Source organism: Cyphomyrmex costatus, unplaced genomic scaffold, assembly GCF_001594065.2.
Source record: "Cyphomyrmex costatus isolate MS0001 unplaced genomic scaffold, Ccosl1.0 scaffold134, whole genome shotgun sequence".
NCBI classification, from domain to species: Eukaryota; Metazoa; Arthropoda; class Insecta; order Hymenoptera; family Formicidae; genus Cyphomyrmex; species Cyphomyrmex costatus.
Genome location: NW_017275326.1, coordinates 11,928 through 29,668, shown reverse-complemented (window position 1 = coordinate 29,668; position 17,741 = coordinate 11,928). Strand labels below are relative to the sequence as shown.

The window sequence follows — 17,741 nt, the reverse complement described above, 5'->3', positions numbered from 1 at the left end:
CTTCAAGTAGGGTGTATTAAAAAAAATAATAAAAAATAAAAAAAATAAATAATAAAAAATAATTTTATAAAAAATAATTTTTTTTCTAAGTGATGAAAACTGATCCCTTTCTTCAAGACGATATTTTGAAAAATATCGTTGTCTCGCAAAAATATTGAAAAATTAATTCTTGTCTTGATCTTGTTATCAAGATCAAAAATAAATCTCGTCTTGATTTCAATATTCTCGAAAATATTGATTTTTATTAAAAATTTTTAAATTTAAAAAGTATTAAATACATTAAAGTATTAAAGTATTAAATTTAAAAAGTATTTAAATGTACTAAAGACGAGACAAACGATATTTATGATTTTTTACTAAGATAAGATCATATTCTGATTGGTGAAAAACCGGTGGCCAGGGTAAAATTTACCCCCATAACCCGTTTTTCACCAATCAGCGTCCGGTGTCAAAGCGCTGTTGTCCGTATGAGGATCCGGGCTAAGGTGTCTGACTAGCGAAGCTTCTACCGGCCGCCACTAGGAGCGCGCAGAGAGATCTTTGCATCGCCAATTATAGGACTCTAGTATGTATACATACACGCTAAAGCGGGGAGCACAGACTTTTGCATAACGCATAAACCATATACATAAAGAATTTGATTGGTCCATTGACTCATGCATAAGAAAATGGACCAATGAAATTCCTTATGCACATGCTTTATGCGTTATGCAAAAGTCTGTGCTCCCCGCTTAACCGAAAACTGTCGGGGTGCGTTCTGAATGAACGTCCGGATGACAACTTTTTGTCCAAAATCGTTCCGTTTACCAAGACGTGACGTCATAACCGTGTTCTGGGGATCGATTCTGTATCTTGAAACAAAGTGAAAATTGCAAAAGTGAGCGAATATACTAGAACATTTATAATTTCATTGGTCAATACCTAGTAAATTTGCTCACTTTTGTAATTTTCACTTTGTTTCGAGATACAGAATCGACCCCCTGTTTTACAATTTCCAAACGCCCGGACAACTTTTCATCGTGCTCGAGACTCCGATGAGAAACGTCTCGCATGCGCAGAACGACATAATGTAATAAAGCGCGATGACAAAATATATGTAGAAGTGTGTTGTAGGTTAGATTAGGTTTATATTCCATCAGTTTTATATATTTAAATATACATACCAAAAATATATATTAAAATTTTGTATTTTTAGGTAAAACTTGTTAGATACAACTTAACCTAACGCAAAAACATTCCAGAATCGTTCCGTTTCACGAACCAATTTCGGTATGTGACATCACACTTCGTCTGGATGAACACTCCGATGTACTACAGAACGCATCCCCGGTGTCGTTAAGTAGCGATAACCAATGGTAAGGACTGTTCTAGGAGAAAAGTGCGATTCTTATTGGCTATCGCTACTTAACGACACCGACAGTTGTCGGTAAGAGCCCCAACACACACTTTTGCATAATGCATAAAGCATGTGCATAAAGAATTTCATTGGTCTATTTTCTTATGCATGAGTCAATGGACCAATCAAATTCTTTATGTATATGGTTTATGCGTTATGCAAAAGTCTGTGCTCCCCGCTTAAGGCCTATCGCACATGAAATGCATAACCGTGCATAAGCATAACATAAGGCCGCCGGACCAATGAGCATCCAGCATAAAGACGCCATATTGATTAACATAAGATGCTCATTGGTCCAGCGGCCTTATGTTATGCTTATGCACAGTTATGCATTTCATGTGCGATAGGCCTAAGAGCCCCAACACACTTTTGCATAACGCATAAAGCATGTGCATAAGGAATTTCATTGGCCCATTTTCTTATGCATGAGTCAATGGACCAGTTAAATTCTTTATGTATATAGTTTTTGCATAACGCATAATACATAGTGCATAAGAGAATCAACCAATCTGAATCCCTCCTTTCCTTCCACATCACGGAAAAGAAGAACTTTGATTGGCTGATTCTTTTATGCACTATGCATTATGCATTATGCAAAAGCTTGTGTTTGGACTCTTAAGCGGGGAGCACAGACTTTTGCATAACGCATAAAGCATGTGCATAAGAAATTTCATTTGTCCATTTTCTTATGCATGAGTCAATGGACCAATCAAATTCTTTATATATATGGTTTATGCGTTATGCAAAAGTCTGTGCTCCCCGCTTTAGCGTGTACAGAATAGGCCCCCAGATAATGAAAAATCAGGCCGTATGCCAGCTGTATGTACATACATACACCAGCGCGATGTTCGTCGCGCGCGACACGCGATATCTATGGCGAATTCGATTGGATTGCACCAGTGCAGTGTGATTGCACCAGTTCATCTTTTTTCCTTTTCCCTTCTCCTGGAAAGAAAAGGAAGAAAGATGAACTCAGGTGCACTCAGTGCGCACTAGTGCATCCAATCGAATTCGCCATAATCAGAGTCTAGCTTTAATTAGAATGAGAACATCGCTAAAGCTTTATACGCCTATTGGATATCGCGCGTCGCGCGCGACGAACATCGCGCTGGGGTGCAGCTGGCATTATGCCTAGTTCATACTGGATGCGATGGGCGATGAACGACGAGCGATAACCAATAAAAGCTTTGCTTTAGCTCACACGACGATGTAAAGAAGAGTTCTTATTGGTTATCGCTCGTCACGCATCGCTCATCGCGCCTAATGTGAACTAGGCATTAGATGACTGCGCATCCACGAGAATGCTATACTTGTGTTTTTATTATGTTTAAGTTCTAAGGTAACGCGTTGCGTGCAAGGGTTAAAACTTAAAACGATTTCGTTGTCAATAGATGTTGCAATTTGTATGGTGCACTCTGAGATCGCAGAACGTCAAAGGGATCAAATGCATGTCTGCGATCGACAAATCATTGATTGTCCCGCTTGCAAAAAGAAAATACAACAGGATGGTCAAGTATTTAAATCAATCAGAAGCTATTAACATTGACAAAGACCTATTTGAGAAATACAGATTTAGCGTAGATCAATTGATGGAGTTAGCCGGACAAAGCTGCGCTGTTGCAATTGCAAGATCTTACCCATTGTTGCTGGAAGACTCCTCTAGTAGAGTACTGGTGTGCTGTGGACCTGGCAACAACGGTGGCGACGGCCTGGTTTGTGCGAGACACCTCAAGCTCTTTGGATACTCACCAGAGATCTATTATCCGAGGAGGACGAATAACGAGCTGTATCAAAGACTGTTGCATCAATGTATCGAGAATGGTGTTCCTATACTAGAGAATCAGTGTATCGAGAAAGCAACTGACTCGACAGTTTTGCACAAATACGCGATTGTAGTGGATGCTCTCCTGGGATTTAGTTTCAGACCGCCAGTGAGAGAGCCGTTTGTCCATATTATCGACATGTTAAAAAGCACTACAAGCGTGCCTATTTGCAGCGTGGATATACCGTCGGGTTGGGATGTCGAGAGTGGCCCACCCAAGGACGGTGGCATAAAACCGCAAATGCTGATCTCTCTAACGGCACCAAAAATGTGTGCGTCAAAGTTTAATGGGAAATTTCATTATCTAGGTGGACGATTTGTGCCTGAGAAATTAGAATCACAGTATAACCTCAATCTACCGAAATATACCAACACAGACTTTGTCGTTCGACTGCAATGACAAACGTTTACAAATCCAGTTCTGTGCATCAGAAAAATGCATTTAAATTTATCATATGACAAACTGTCATTACATATTCGATGAAAGAAACATTGAAACATATTTCTGATCAAATGTAATTTATATTTCTCGTTGTTTTCTTATTGTTTACGCGGGTGTAATGATTTTGATTATACATAATTATAAATTACATATCTGTGAATTTATATGTTTAACTATTCTTAAATATAACCAATCTTTCTAGAACAATCTTAAATTTATTCAAACGCACATTTTAAATATGGATAGCAAGTTTTTGCAGATCATTTTACATTTTTGCTATATATCTTGATGTTAAAAACATTGCTAATTGCTTATCAGGGAGGGAGGGGAATGGAAAGTTACTTTTTAAAAGTACCAAGTTACAGTTATTCGTTACCGAGAGTAAAAACTGTAACAAAGGTACTGTTACTAGTTATCGCTTTTTAAAAGTAACTTGTTGGGTAACTTTTTGTTATTTTTCCGTTACTTTTTAAAAATCAGTCTGAAAATGTACTTTTGTAGTATTTTTGGTTAAACGTTAATAAAAACAATATATATAGCATATATAACACTGACAATATATGTATAGTTTTATTTTTTAGTTTTTTTTAAACATAATTTTGTAATTCTACAACCTGTAAAATATGCAGCAAACTGAGATATACACAAGAAGATACATATGTTCGATGTATATCACATAGAAGATATAGAAGATAGAAGTGCAAAATAATTTCTGAAATAATGGTACTGTATATATTTTTCAACTGTCAAAGATCACTTCCGGATCGCTGCAGCAGATGACAGCTAAAATATTTCGGGAATTTTTTTATACTTTGTAGAAAACTAGAAGATTATATAGAGGATTGTATAGGACTATCTGAATCACAATATAAGTTAGGGTGCAGTCACATGGAGTCAGAAATAACGGAACGGAACAGTAACGGAACATTGATAGAAAAGAGATAGAACAATCCTATCTCTTTTCTATCAATGTTCCGTTCTCATTCCGTTCCGCTATTTTTTTCTCCATCGGGACGCACCCTTAGAAGTTAAAAGAAAAATTAAGAAATACACATAATATCTTTATTATAATACAGCTATATCTTCACTTAATCTATACTTTTAGCTGTAAATCAAATATTTTGATAGAAAGAAAATTATAACGCTATAATTAAAATGTATAACAGAAGTTTTGCAAAAAGGGATGTTTTCCAATTGCTCAACATAAATGTACAGAGTAAAGCTTTGTACATACACAGCTCAATTAGAACAAAATCTGTACAATGTTTAGATTAAAGTTGCGGTCGAGTTGCCACTATACGAATGCTTTGAAGCGCTTCTTGATTGGTCAATTTGTAAAATTCTTTCTTTTGATTGGTCAATCAAACGCTTCAAAGCATTCGTAGTGGCAACTCGACCGCAGCCTAAGTTAAACTAAATGTAACTTGTACGCCTGTATCAAATAAAAACACTCGTCCTACAATCACATTTATAGCTGTCGTAATTATACAATACGATACGACTCCTTTTATCTCCTTATGTGGAGCATAGGACGTCTATAGGCCTCTTCCTCTTTTGTCCGAGGCCTATATTCGTTTCTCGAATCAGATTGTTTTTCGGATTTGTGGGTGATTGATCCACAGAATCCTACCTCAGTCAGATATTAGAGACAAATATCTATAACTAATATGTATACTGATGTATAGGACCTACAGTTTAACGCCGAATCCGAACGGCGCTGATGATCATAGATCTTTTGATCACCAGGTAGAGCCATTTTTTGGCTCATTAAACGCGAAAAATCGCGTTTGGGCGCACGTGGGATTGAACTCGGGTCTACATATCGCGAGTCAATCGCACCGAGCGGTGAGCCACTCGACGCCACTGTCGTAATTAATAACATATAATTATTATATATAACAGAATAACGTGTTCAATAGTATGCAAAGTAACGATAAAAGTAACTGTAGGGCCTTCTACAATAAACCATAAGTCATAAATCGGAAGTAAGAAACTAAAAATTGACGACTGTGATTGATTCATTCCTAGCTTATGACATATGATTTGTGCCTTAAGGTGCTTTTTCATGCGCAGCACGCTGCAGCAGCAATTCGTTACTATTGGTTAAGAATTTTATGTAAGCTAGATGACGCACTTCCGGCGCAAAATACATTTTGCCGCAGTTCGTTGAAGTTGAACCGAACGAACAGCAAGCAGCAAGCGGCAAAATTATTTATTGCAATAAATATTAGGAAAATTAACGAAGAATGGCTTCGGATAAGGTACGAATGTTTGTAAATTAGATCATTTTATACTTTACACTTTACTTTTTCAAATTTATGGTAAAGTATAAAATGATCTAATTTACAAACATGTATCCGTACCTTATCCAAAGCCATTTTTCGTTTATTTTCCTAATATTTATTGCAATAAATAATATTTTTATAATAAAACGACGGACATATTGTACGCTTTCTCGATTTTGCCGCTTGCTGCTTGCTGTTCGTTCGGTTCAACTTCAACGAACTGCGGCAAAATGTATTTGCGCCGGAAGTACGTCATCTAGCTTACATAAAATTCTTAACCAATAGTAACGAATTGCTGCTGCAGCGTGCTGCGCATGAAAAAGTACCTTTAGGCTTATTGTAGAAGGCCTTTAAATTTCGTTACCGTTATCCAAAAAATGTAACTACGACCGGTATTCATAATTAATTTTTATATATTCAAGACCATCTTAAATTCAGTCTTGAGGAGTTACGAACCAATCAGAGGACCGCTTTAGCATCTTAAGACATTACTTAAGACAGTCTTGAAATAAGAACCGACTATGAATACCGGCCTACGTTACCGTTATGGGCCTTCTACAATAAGCCATTACTTAAGTTTTAAGTGTTAAGCCCATTCTACAATTGTGTAAGCGTAATTGTAACTGGTTGTAGTTGTAAGAATTAATCAATCACAGTCAAATATGAGGAGAATATTCGACTGTGATTGGTTAATTCTTACAACTACAGTAAGTTACAATTACAACTACACTTACACAATTGTAGAATGGGCTTTAAATCATAAGAAATTTACCAATCACAATCGAATGTGAGAAGAATAATCGACTGTGAGTGGTCAATTTCTTATGACTTAATACTTAAAACTTAGGTAACCCCGGATCTACAATACGTGTTTTAAGCCCTAAGCTGTAAGAAATTAACCAATTACAGTCGAATTCGAGGAGAATAATCGACTATGAATCGTCCATTCCTTATGGCTTAAAGCGGGGAGCACAGATTTTTGCATAACGCATAAAGCATGTGCATAAGGAATTGCATTGGTCCATTTTCTTATGCATGAGTCAATGAACCAATCAAATTCTTTATGTATATGTATTATGCGTTATGCAAAAGTCTGTGCTCCCCGCTTAAGGCTTAAAACTCTATTGTAGATCCGGGCTAATGGTTTATTGTAGAAGGCCTATTACAGTTACCAAAAAAAGAAAGTATACGCAGTTACCAGTAAAGTTACCAAAAAAGTAACTTGTAACTGTAAAGGAGCCTACAGACCAGAGCGGCGCAGCGGTGAAGCGGCGAGCGATAGCCAATGAGAGCCATGCTTTTACGCAAAAGCTGCATTCAGCAGAAAAGAGCGCTACGAGAGCGCTCGCTGTTATTGGTATATTCTTCCATATTTAAAATTCTGATTGGATGATCTAGAAGAATACACCAATAACAGCGAGCGCTCTCGTAGCGCTCTTTTCTGCTGAATGCGCCCAATGTCGTTATCGTTAACTAGCGACAGCCAATGGCAGGACAATCCTAAAAGAAAGCGCGGCTCTCATTGGCTGTCGCTAGTTAACGATAGCGACAATCATCGATAAAACGTTTAAGAGAATCCCGCAACTGGTCTGTAAGCTCCTTAACTTCATTACAAGTAGAGTCCCAGATATCAGAGAAGCGCAACCGATGTTCCGCACCCTGATTGGCTGATGACAGTCAGCCAATCATGACATTCATTCATTGGTATTAAAAATGGCTGACTAATAGACGATTGATGGATTTTATAGTTCGTCTGCAAACGACGCCATTTTTAATACTGTTTTTAGTAATTTTGCGATACTGACTTAAGCCGGTTGCGCTTCTCTGATATCTAGGCCCGGTATTTATAGTCAGTTCTTATATTCAAGACCATCTTAAGCTCAGTCTTGAGGTCTCACAAACCAATCAGAAGGCCGCATTAACGATTTGAGACATACTTAAGGGTTGGATTATACTAGCCGTAATGTGTTAACTTATGCTGTAATCTGTAAAAATTGACCAATTATAATCGATTATTCCCCTCTCATTCGACTGTGATTGGTCAATTTTTACAGATTACGGCATAAGTTAACAGTTTACGGCCAGTATAAATCAACCTTAAGACAGTCTTGAAATAAGAACCGACTATGGCTGCGTTCCGTTTCAGGCATATGCGCGCATTTTATATAGTGAGCGTCACGTATACTATAGGGGAATGCGCGCATATGCGTGAAACGGAACGCAGCCTGAATACCGGCCTAGGACTCTAGTAACGAGTTACTTCCATTCCCTGATGCTTATTCGGTAAAATGATAAAATAACAATCATGCTTTTTCTTTTTTTGTCAAATTTTCCTCAGTTGAAGAATGGTGCCTTCTCACTGCCTTCTACCGTTATCTGCGCGGATACAAATACTTTCAGGTACTTTATCGACCAAACGTTACTAAGCAAGCCCAGCAGGTGGCGACCTCACTCTAGCCTTGAAGTAGTTGGGAAAGCTTCGCTTTCTTCGCTTTAAAAGCGAAAAAAAATGGCGTAGGCGGTGTAGGATTTGTAGAAACTGGAGAGATAGACGTCCTGCAAATCTGCAATCTACATTGCCGTTGTATATTATATGTGTGGAGGGAAATGTACATTTAATATATTTATGAAATATATGCCTTGATAACGTGTAATTGCGCATAAAAAAGTGACGTTTTTCTTTAAGAGGAGGCACGAGAAAAGAGGCTAAATTTTGCAGCACATACCTAAGTCTGATAATTAATTCTAAAATTAATTGCTAATTGTGATTACATCATTTTTTTCAAGGACTCACGAGTATCTCATTCTACAAAATGGTACACATATGATAACTCTACAATTTTGTTTGATAACTGATTAATTGTTCATGAATTGCATACACTTTCAGGCACAAGAGGTTGAGGAAACTATGAAACGAATTCAGTCTCACAAGGGAGTAGTTGGAACAATAGTGGTAAACGCGGAAGGTATTTTATTTTTACATTTAAGAAACATGATACCATATTTATTCGCTATTGTGAGAAAAACTGCATTAAATTTTACATTTTGATTTCAGGTATTCCAATAAAATCAACATTAGACAACACAACTACAGTTCAGTATGCAGGTTTGATAAGTCAATTATCAGACAAAGCTCGTTCTGTTGTACGCGACCTGGATCCAACCAATGATTTAACTTTCCTACGTATCCGTAGCAAAAAGCATGAAATTATGGTCGCACCAGACAAGGAATTTATATTGATAGTGGTACAAAATCCTGTTGATTGATATCTAAAGGATGCACAAACATATTGCAAAATTCAAGTTTATTCCCTTAGAGTAATTTAATTGATTAATAATTATATATTTATTCTATGTTTATGCTATGTTTGATTTTAATATTTACTCAAAAAGTGAAAAAATAAAACTTGATTATTGTTTAATCTAATGTTTTATTTCCAAGTTTAGCAGAACTTTAAGTTTTCATATTGTGTGTTTTCTTTAGTAATTAATATTTTATGGTACTTTTGCAAATCAGTTTTGTAATAGATTCTGAATATAAACACTAGTTATTCCTACATCTTTATATTATTTAACAGAACTACATATATATGTGCATATACACATTCTGTTCTATATATACCTAATTTCTACATATAATTTTTTTGGATTTTATATTGTTTAATATAAATTTATATTAATATTGTGTGGCGTCGAGTGGCTCACCGCTCCGTGCGATTGACTCGCGATCTGCAGACCCGAGTTCAATCCCACGTGCGCCCAAACGCGATTTTTCGCGTTTAATGAGCCAAAAAATGGCTCCACCTGGTGATCAAAAGATCTATGATCATCAGCGCCGTTCGGATTCGGCGTTAAACTGTAGGTCCTATACATCAGTATACATATCAGTAGATATTTGTCTCTAATATCTGACTGAGGTAGGATTCTGTGGATCAATCACCCACAAATCCGAAAAGCAATCTGATTCGAGAAACGAATATAGGCCTCGGACAAAAAAGAGGAAGAGGCCTATAGACGTCCTATGCTCCACATAAGGAGATAAAAAGAGTCATTATATTAATATTGTAGAATATTTATTTTATCACATAATGTTCTGTTAATTTATGATTCTATTCCACAATTGACATCTTCGTAATGTTTTTATCATTACTTTATATTTTTTATGTTAAAGTATAATTATGTGATACTTATATGTAAATGTATTCATTAATGAAAAAATGAAGAAATATGAATTAGTATAACACAGAGTTAAAAGATGAGTATAAAATGAAAAAGGAAAGAGAAGAAACAAATTATATAATTGGAAATTAATTTATTCAGTTTGAATCACACGCAATAATCGACAAATAAAAGCTTTATATATTTTTTCAATTGTTTTATCGTACATTTGTAATAAACATTGACAAATAATGTATTAGAACATCACAATGTACTTTATTTTTTGTATTTTAATATATTTTATTAAAAATGTGTACTAACTTTTCAAAGATTAAAAAAATTGTGTATGAATACAAAGTTGATAAAAATTTATTGCAAAATTAGGAAAAATATAAATTTAGATATATAATAACAAACACATTAAACATATATATATCGTAAGTATTATTTTTTTATTTTAAAATTAAATAATAAAATGAACAAAATCTTTGTCAATTTAATCATCCTGTAATAAAATTTTTTATAATATAAATATATTAAAATAATTTTTTAAATATTTTTCCTTTTTTATTTTAAATACTCAGAAAATTGTTGTTTTATTATATAAATTTATTATTATATAAATGTATTATTATATAAATTTTGTATTATAAAAATGTACAGTCTTTAACATTAATATCACATAATATCTAACATCTTTCATTAAAAATTGTAAGTAGCGTTATATAGGATATAACATAAATTATATATCACTGTGAGATATTTTTTACGATTTAAATTTTAAAAAATATAAGAAAGATTCTTATCAAAGATTTCAATACAAAAAACAATATCTAGTTGGTTTCTATTGATCATAACAGCTATGTACTTACATTTCTGCGCAGTCTATGAGATATTTTAAAACTACGTTACAGATATACTCACAAAATGTAGCCTTGTCTATACATGATATATAAGGTCTGGTTTTTGTTCCTGCACTAGTTCAGACAACGCAGGAACAAAAACCAGACCCATAATATTATATGTATAAACAAGGCAACATTTTATATATTGGAAATACAAATTAGTTCGGTCCGTTTTCCAAAAGATGACCACCTCCAAAGACGAGTCATTTTTTCGAGATGAAATTCGAAAATTGCCTGAGAGATGGAAAAAAGTAGTAGCCAGCGATGGACAATACTTTAATTAATCTGTTCATTCATTTTGTTTTGAGAAACAAATGCATTTTTTTAACACAAATACGGACCGAACTAATTTGTACACCTAATATATATATATATATATATATACTTATACAGAATATTAAAAATATGGAATGATCTTATAAAGATACAAACGTAATCATATGTATATTTACTTGCTTTTGTAAAATTTTTATAAGTTTATATATATTTAAAAAAGTTGAATAGATATTTTATAAAGATCTTATTGAAAAACAGGATTGCCACAAATTTGTAATCGTAAAATTTCCTGACATTTCCCTGATTTACTGACAAAATTTTGATTTTCCCTGACCTCGAATGATACATACTTTGTAATGTTTCTTGTAATTTCCAACAATTGTATATACATGCTGATTTTTTGGAGAAATCGATTTCTAAAGAAAAAGGGGGTTGTCAAAAAAGATCACGGCAATGCGTAAAGGTAAACAATATAGGTCGCGTTCAACAGATTCAACAGTTTTACAACTGTTTTATGATTCTTTGTTGAGATAAGACTATTCCTTTAGATCTAAAAGTATAATTCAATCAGAGAGACTTAATCATAAAACGGTTGCAAAACTGTTGAGTCTACTGAACGCAGCCATACAGCTGCAGCTATTCTAATTTCCTGTCATTTCCCTGATTTCCCTGACTTGTGGCAATCCTGAAAAAACTTGATAAAATTACACACGCACACGCACGCATACACAATCTATATAAATATATATATATTTTTTTTTTAATACTGAGATCTTTTTCTTTTGAGATACATAATGTGTATCAAAAGATACTTTGTAAATAAGCTATAATAAAATTGATTATGATTTAATCTCCTTCGAATAAAAGAAAAATATCGGCAGTTACATAACTTGAAGTGAATTTGAAGTACGTTGTTTTTTTGAAGGGTGAAATCTAGTATAATACAATATTATTGCTATAATTCCTAGCAAAATGGAGATGAAACAAATAATAAAAAATACATTAAAATACCAAGCCTCCCTAACTTCAGGAGGAGAGGTATATCGCCACAACAGAATTGAGATAATATTTTCGACAAAGCACAGCATATAGAAACATAGATGTTTCCAAAATGTATTGCTATCTATGGTATTTAAATATATGAAAATATAAACTATCCCAATAACGGTTGCAAATAAGATAGAATAAATGCGTTCTTTCAATGTTGGCAGCATATGTGGTGGGCGACCATAAGCCCGACAAAACTCTAATATCCCATGGGAATTGACCAAAATCCATACAGTCATGATTAGCCAATGTATTGAGCAACCGAATAAGGTATATAGAGGCCAGATGCTCGCAATAACACTGAGAGATAAGATTCTTGCCACTGTAATCGTGATAAGTATAATCAGGTATAATCAGTAACTTTTTTTTTGTTAAGATACTTATCTCAATTGGAATATTATTTCATCTGTTAATTGTTGAATATGTACCTGTGATGCTAAAGTGCCATAGAAATTGTAACACAGTTCCTACAACACCGATATTCAATTTATTTTGTTGAGCTAATCGAATGCTACGATGGTAACTGGCCATTGCCCAACCCATGCTTGCAAGTGAGCTGACAATACTAGCTACTTGATGTACAACTGAAAAATAATATAAAAGGATATTAAAAGAATTGTTTAATAGGATCTATTACGTTAATATGGAACGTTTGAATAGAAATTTTCTACACCAAAAAATATACATACATTCAAAATTAATTTCATTGTGGTAATGCTTTAGCATCAGAGTTAGCTGTAGGATTTGTTGTGGTGCAGCTTCCAAGAAACATTCAAATACTCTCAACAAGGCAACATCTTGATCCTCTTTGAGCATCCTTATATAATATTTCCTTTCATTAACTCTATCTCCAGATTTCTTGCATTTACGTGCTTTTAAAGCACACTTCAAGGTTTCCCAGTAATGTATAACTGGTGCCAGTTGTAAGAAAATGGCGATTGTACAATATAGTCCATTTTTAATCAACAAATGCGTTGTTCTATAATCGTTTGATGAATCTGATGTACTGGAACTTGTCTATATCCAGCAACGGTAAAGATGAAATGGAGAGTAATCCTTTCAAAAATCGATGAAATTATACTCATTGGATTTCCATAAAACGAAAGAATCTGGCAGAAAAAAAACGTCGCTCTGCCTCGTAAACCGATAAAATGGCAGATAAAATATTTCTGTGCTATAGAATAAGATATCATAATGTTGTATACAATAGAGTAATTGAATGCGAATTCTTGGCTTGTTGTCTAAGATAAGTAATTGGAAAAGCAAAATTGTGGCCAAAATTCATTCGAAAATTATTTTGGGATCGCAATTTAACCGATCACAAGAGAACGTTTATTGTGAATTTTGCGTATTTAAATGCAGTATCTGAGGATTTTTTGAACGATATATTATCTTTCACATTGAAAGAAGCATACAAGATTGAAGACGCGAGAGAAGACTACAGATTTTAATATTTAAATCACGAGGTAATATTAATTTTAATTAATGAATCAAGTAAAAGATTAGTAAAATTTTTCAAAATTTATAGGAATTTTGACGACAAAAACGGAGTCGTGTCTACAGTTACCATATTTATTTCAAAGAAATGTTGGATTTAAATTTTAAAGAAAAACACAAAGATACTGTTTAAAAACACAAAGACTCACTACATTAAAAACAAAAGTACTGTCTAAAAACAGAAAAAGTAAAAGATAATAATTAAATTAATAATTAAATTTGGGGGGACTCTTTTCAGACTATTAGAGTTGCGTTTCAAAACCAACGATTGTTCGGCGCGCAATTTGGGGGGACTACGTATATATGGGTTAATTATTAATTTAATACACGTTAGCCTAAATGAGACGTTATTCTTACTTTGATAAATATTGCGAAGAATATTACTACGGTCGACCACCAGCCATCAAAGGTTTACTAAGGTAGGCTTCCACTACAATATCTTACTGATGAGTTCAGTAGTGGAAGCCGGGACGAAACGCCAAAATTACGTGATATTCTTCGCAATATATTAGAATAAATTAATGATTTTAACAAATTTATTGCAGGGAATGGAAAGTTACTTTTTAAAAGTAACTCGTTACAGTTACCGTTACTCGAAAGGTAATTTTTCGTTACTGTTCCGTTACTTTTTAAAAATCAATCTGAAAATGTACTTTTGCAGTATTTTTTGTTTAAACGTTAATAAAAACAATATATATAGCATGTATAACATGCAGCAAACTGAGATATACATATGTTCGATGTATCACATAGAAGATAGAAGTGCAAAATAATTTTTGAAATAATGGTACTGTATATATTTCTTAGCTGTCAAAAATTACTTCAGGATCGCTACAGCAGATGACAGCTAAAATATTTCGGGAATTTTTTTATACTTTGTAGAAAACTAGAAGATTATATAGAGGATTGTATAGGACTATCTGAATCACAATATAAGTTAGAAGTTAAAAGAAAAATTAAGAAATACACATAATCTCTTTATTATAATACAGCTATATCTTCACTTAATCTATACTTCTAGCTGTAAATCAAATATTTTGATAGAAAGAAAATTATAACGCTATAATTGAAATATATAACAGAAATTTTGCAAAAAGGGATGTTTTCCAATTGCTCAACATAAATGTACAGAGTAAAGCTTTATACACAGCTCAATTAGAACAAAATGTATATGATGTTTAGATTAAATTAAACTAAATGTAGCTTGTACGCCTGTATCAAATAAAAACACTCAATGTCCTACAACCACATTTATAGCTGTCATAATTATTATAACATGTAATTGTTATATAACAGAATAATGTGTCTAATCGTATGCAAAGTAACGATAAAAGTAACTGTAAATTTCGTTACCGTTATCCAAAAAATGTAACTACGTTACAGTTACAGTTACCAAAAAAGTAACTTGTAACTGTAACTTCATTACAAGTAACGAGTTACTTCCATTCCCTGATTTATTGGCTTGTAATTCTGTTTCTCTTTATTAGTTTTAAATTTATTGAGCCTTATTACAAACATATTTTAATTCTTTAAAATTTGATAGCTATAAAATCACAACACATGAAATTATTTTTAATATCATATATGATTTTTTAAATTACGTAATTTTAAAAAATAAGATTATGATTTGGAACAATCCATTATGTAATTTACTTGTTTTAATTACATGATTTAGTTACGTAACTTCGTGATGTGATTTTTTTCAGTAGTTCCTTTACGTGACCATGACATATATCCTAACCTAAATAGTCGTGAACTTTAACGATTAATATCTTCGTTTTCGGGGCAGAACAACATTTTTTTTCTGTCAGATTCTTTCGTTTTATGGAAAATCGTGGCGAATGAGTATAATTTAATCGATTTTTGAGGTTACCATCCATTCACCTTTATCCCAACAATATATGTTACTTGAAATCTGAGAGAAATAAATAACAGAGTTAAATATATACATATTGTTATAATACTTTACCTCTTTATCTTGAAGCTGCATCCTTCTGCTGATAACAACGTTGATGAAAGAAGGAACGAGTATGAGGAACATTGTCCAAGCAAAGTACGTTACTTTACCGCCCAGGTAGTATTGAATGGCGATGTTATAATCGAAACCCATGTCGACGACATGCATTATTATGGAGCAGACCAGCAAGAATATATCGAGTCTGGAAATACGGGGAGTATCCGTCGGCAGGTCAGTGAGATCAACATCGAAATGGATACCTGGAAACACGCTGGCGAGATGGAAAGGACGACGTTCGCAATTTCTCTCCTCCATAGTTTCCTCCTCTTTACTTTCGAATATTCTAATCAATCTAATCTTCTTCTCTTCTTCCTTAATTAATGGTTCCCGCCTCCAAATAATGAAATAGAAGGTCGATACGGCCAGATCACGTCTTTAATAGGCCTGTTCTTTTATATACGTTTGTTTCACTTCAACTTATTGCACTGTCTGAACTGGTGCAAACAGTGCAGGCAAAAAGAACAAGCCTAACGTAAACGACGTAAACCGACTGATCTCTATTATATACTAGATAGGGGGGTGTTTACGATAAATGGTCGGATTTCCAATCCGATCGAACAGTGGTACTCAGTTGGTGCATTTCAAAAAACTCCCTAGCTTAATCGGATTGGATTTTGGTGCCTGTCTCAGGAGGTAATCGGATTGAGTTGAACGGATCGTGAGAGAGGAACAATTTTGCGAATTTGCGTATGAACTTAATAAAAGCAGAGTGCATAAAGACAAAGAGATACATACGTTAACTATTATTGTAATAATTATTGTGTATTTTATTCTAAAATGTATATCAATAATGGAAATATGTATAGTATAGTAAAAGAATTCTGGAAATTAAATATATAACCTCACTTTATTAATTTTTTATAAAATATGTATAATAAAATATATTTTTGCAAAAGTATACAGCCAATTTTTAAATATTCCATACAACAAATATATCCATCCTTATATGTATCCTGTGTAAATTAATAATTTATCAAATAAAATTAAAGTTGAAGGACTCTTTATATGAAAATAATAATTAAAACGAGGTGAAGGACAATGAGAGTCAATTCGTAAGTAAACAAGAAAGCGATTATAACATAAAAATTATAATATGAATTTTTAAAGAAAAAGAATACAATATAATACTTAGCCGCTTTAAAATTAGAATATCGGTCAATATATAATAGTATAAAAAATCGCTCGATGTAAAATATCGTAACAATTAAGTTTCGACTCTTGGTTTGAGTCCTCTTCAGACGTTCAACAAAAATTCCTTAATCCAATATAATTGAGACAACACATTTCTCACTGACTCCTCGATTTCCCTCTTCGTTACACAACATTGACAATACAAGATGGCAAAGTCGTATTGAAACAATATATCTGTAACTTGGCATGAAAACAAAATCAAAAGAAGTGAAAATAATGAAATTCAACAAAAATGTCTTACTCACCAGCGAAAACGATTTGTCAGTTTATAATATAAAAGTTAAATAAAATAAAAGAAGTCATAGAGTAAAATGAACAAAAAAGTAAAAATACGAAACATTTTCACAAAACTTATTGTATAAAATATAAAACGAATGCAAGGATTAAGTGTACTAAGTCGTTTAACTGTCTTGCAAATACTGTGATATAACAACAAAACTAAGCAGTGTGTCGATTGTCGATAACAAAAGATCAAACCTTATTTACAATGGGAATATATGAATCGTGAAGACCTTCAGTGTCCGTTTGTAAGTTAAGACTATTTTTCTGCTTTTTAATGTTAAGCATCTCAGAAATTATTCGCTTTCTATAATTAGGTTCTTCATCTAAAATTTTAACATCTTCCCATTGAAAGTCATGATCATATTGCAATCTGTGATCCGTAATAACCGAACGGTTAGAAGTATTATGTCTAATATGGCTACG

At 33.4% G+C, this 17,741-nt stretch overlaps 3 protein-coding genes across 3 annotated transcripts; 2 read left to right on the top strand and 1 right to left on the bottom strand.

Annotated features, from left to right (window-relative positions):
• Positions 1–2,746: 2,746 nt before the first annotated feature.
• Positions 2,747–3,770, top strand: Naxe (NAD(P)HX epimerase). The gene has a single exon (XM_018551105.1). The coding sequence runs from the start codon at positions 2,788–2,790 to the stop codon at positions 3,616–3,618; it is 831 nt and encodes a 276-aa protein (XP_018406607.1). The 5' UTR covers positions 2,747–2,787; the 3' UTR covers positions 3,619–3,770.
• A 4,676-nt stretch (positions 3,771–8,446) lies between these two features.
• On the top strand, positions 8,447–9,252 carry robl (dynein light chain roadblock). The gene is made up of 3 exons (XM_018551104.1): positions 8,447–8,761; positions 8,833–8,911; positions 9,001–9,252. The coding sequence occupies exons 1-3, from the start codon at positions 8,759–8,761 to the stop codon at positions 9,210–9,212; spliced, it is 294 nt and encodes a 97-aa protein (XP_018406606.1). The 5' UTR covers positions 8,447–8,758; the 3' UTR covers positions 9,213–9,252.
• Positions 9,253–12,048: 2,796 nt separating this feature from the next.
• On the bottom strand, positions 12,049–16,202 carry LOC108782747 (XK-related protein 6). The gene is made up of 4 exons (XM_018551103.1): positions 15,798–16,202; positions 13,021–13,348; positions 12,760–12,915; positions 12,049–12,653 (listed from the first exon to the last, which is right to left on the bottom strand). The coding sequence occupies exons 1-4, from the start codon at positions 16,098–16,100 to the stop codon at positions 12,166–12,168; spliced, it is 1,275 nt and encodes a 424-aa protein (XP_018406605.1). The 5' UTR covers positions 16,101–16,202; the 3' UTR covers positions 12,049–12,165.
• Positions 16,203–17,741: the final 1,539 nt, after the last annotated feature.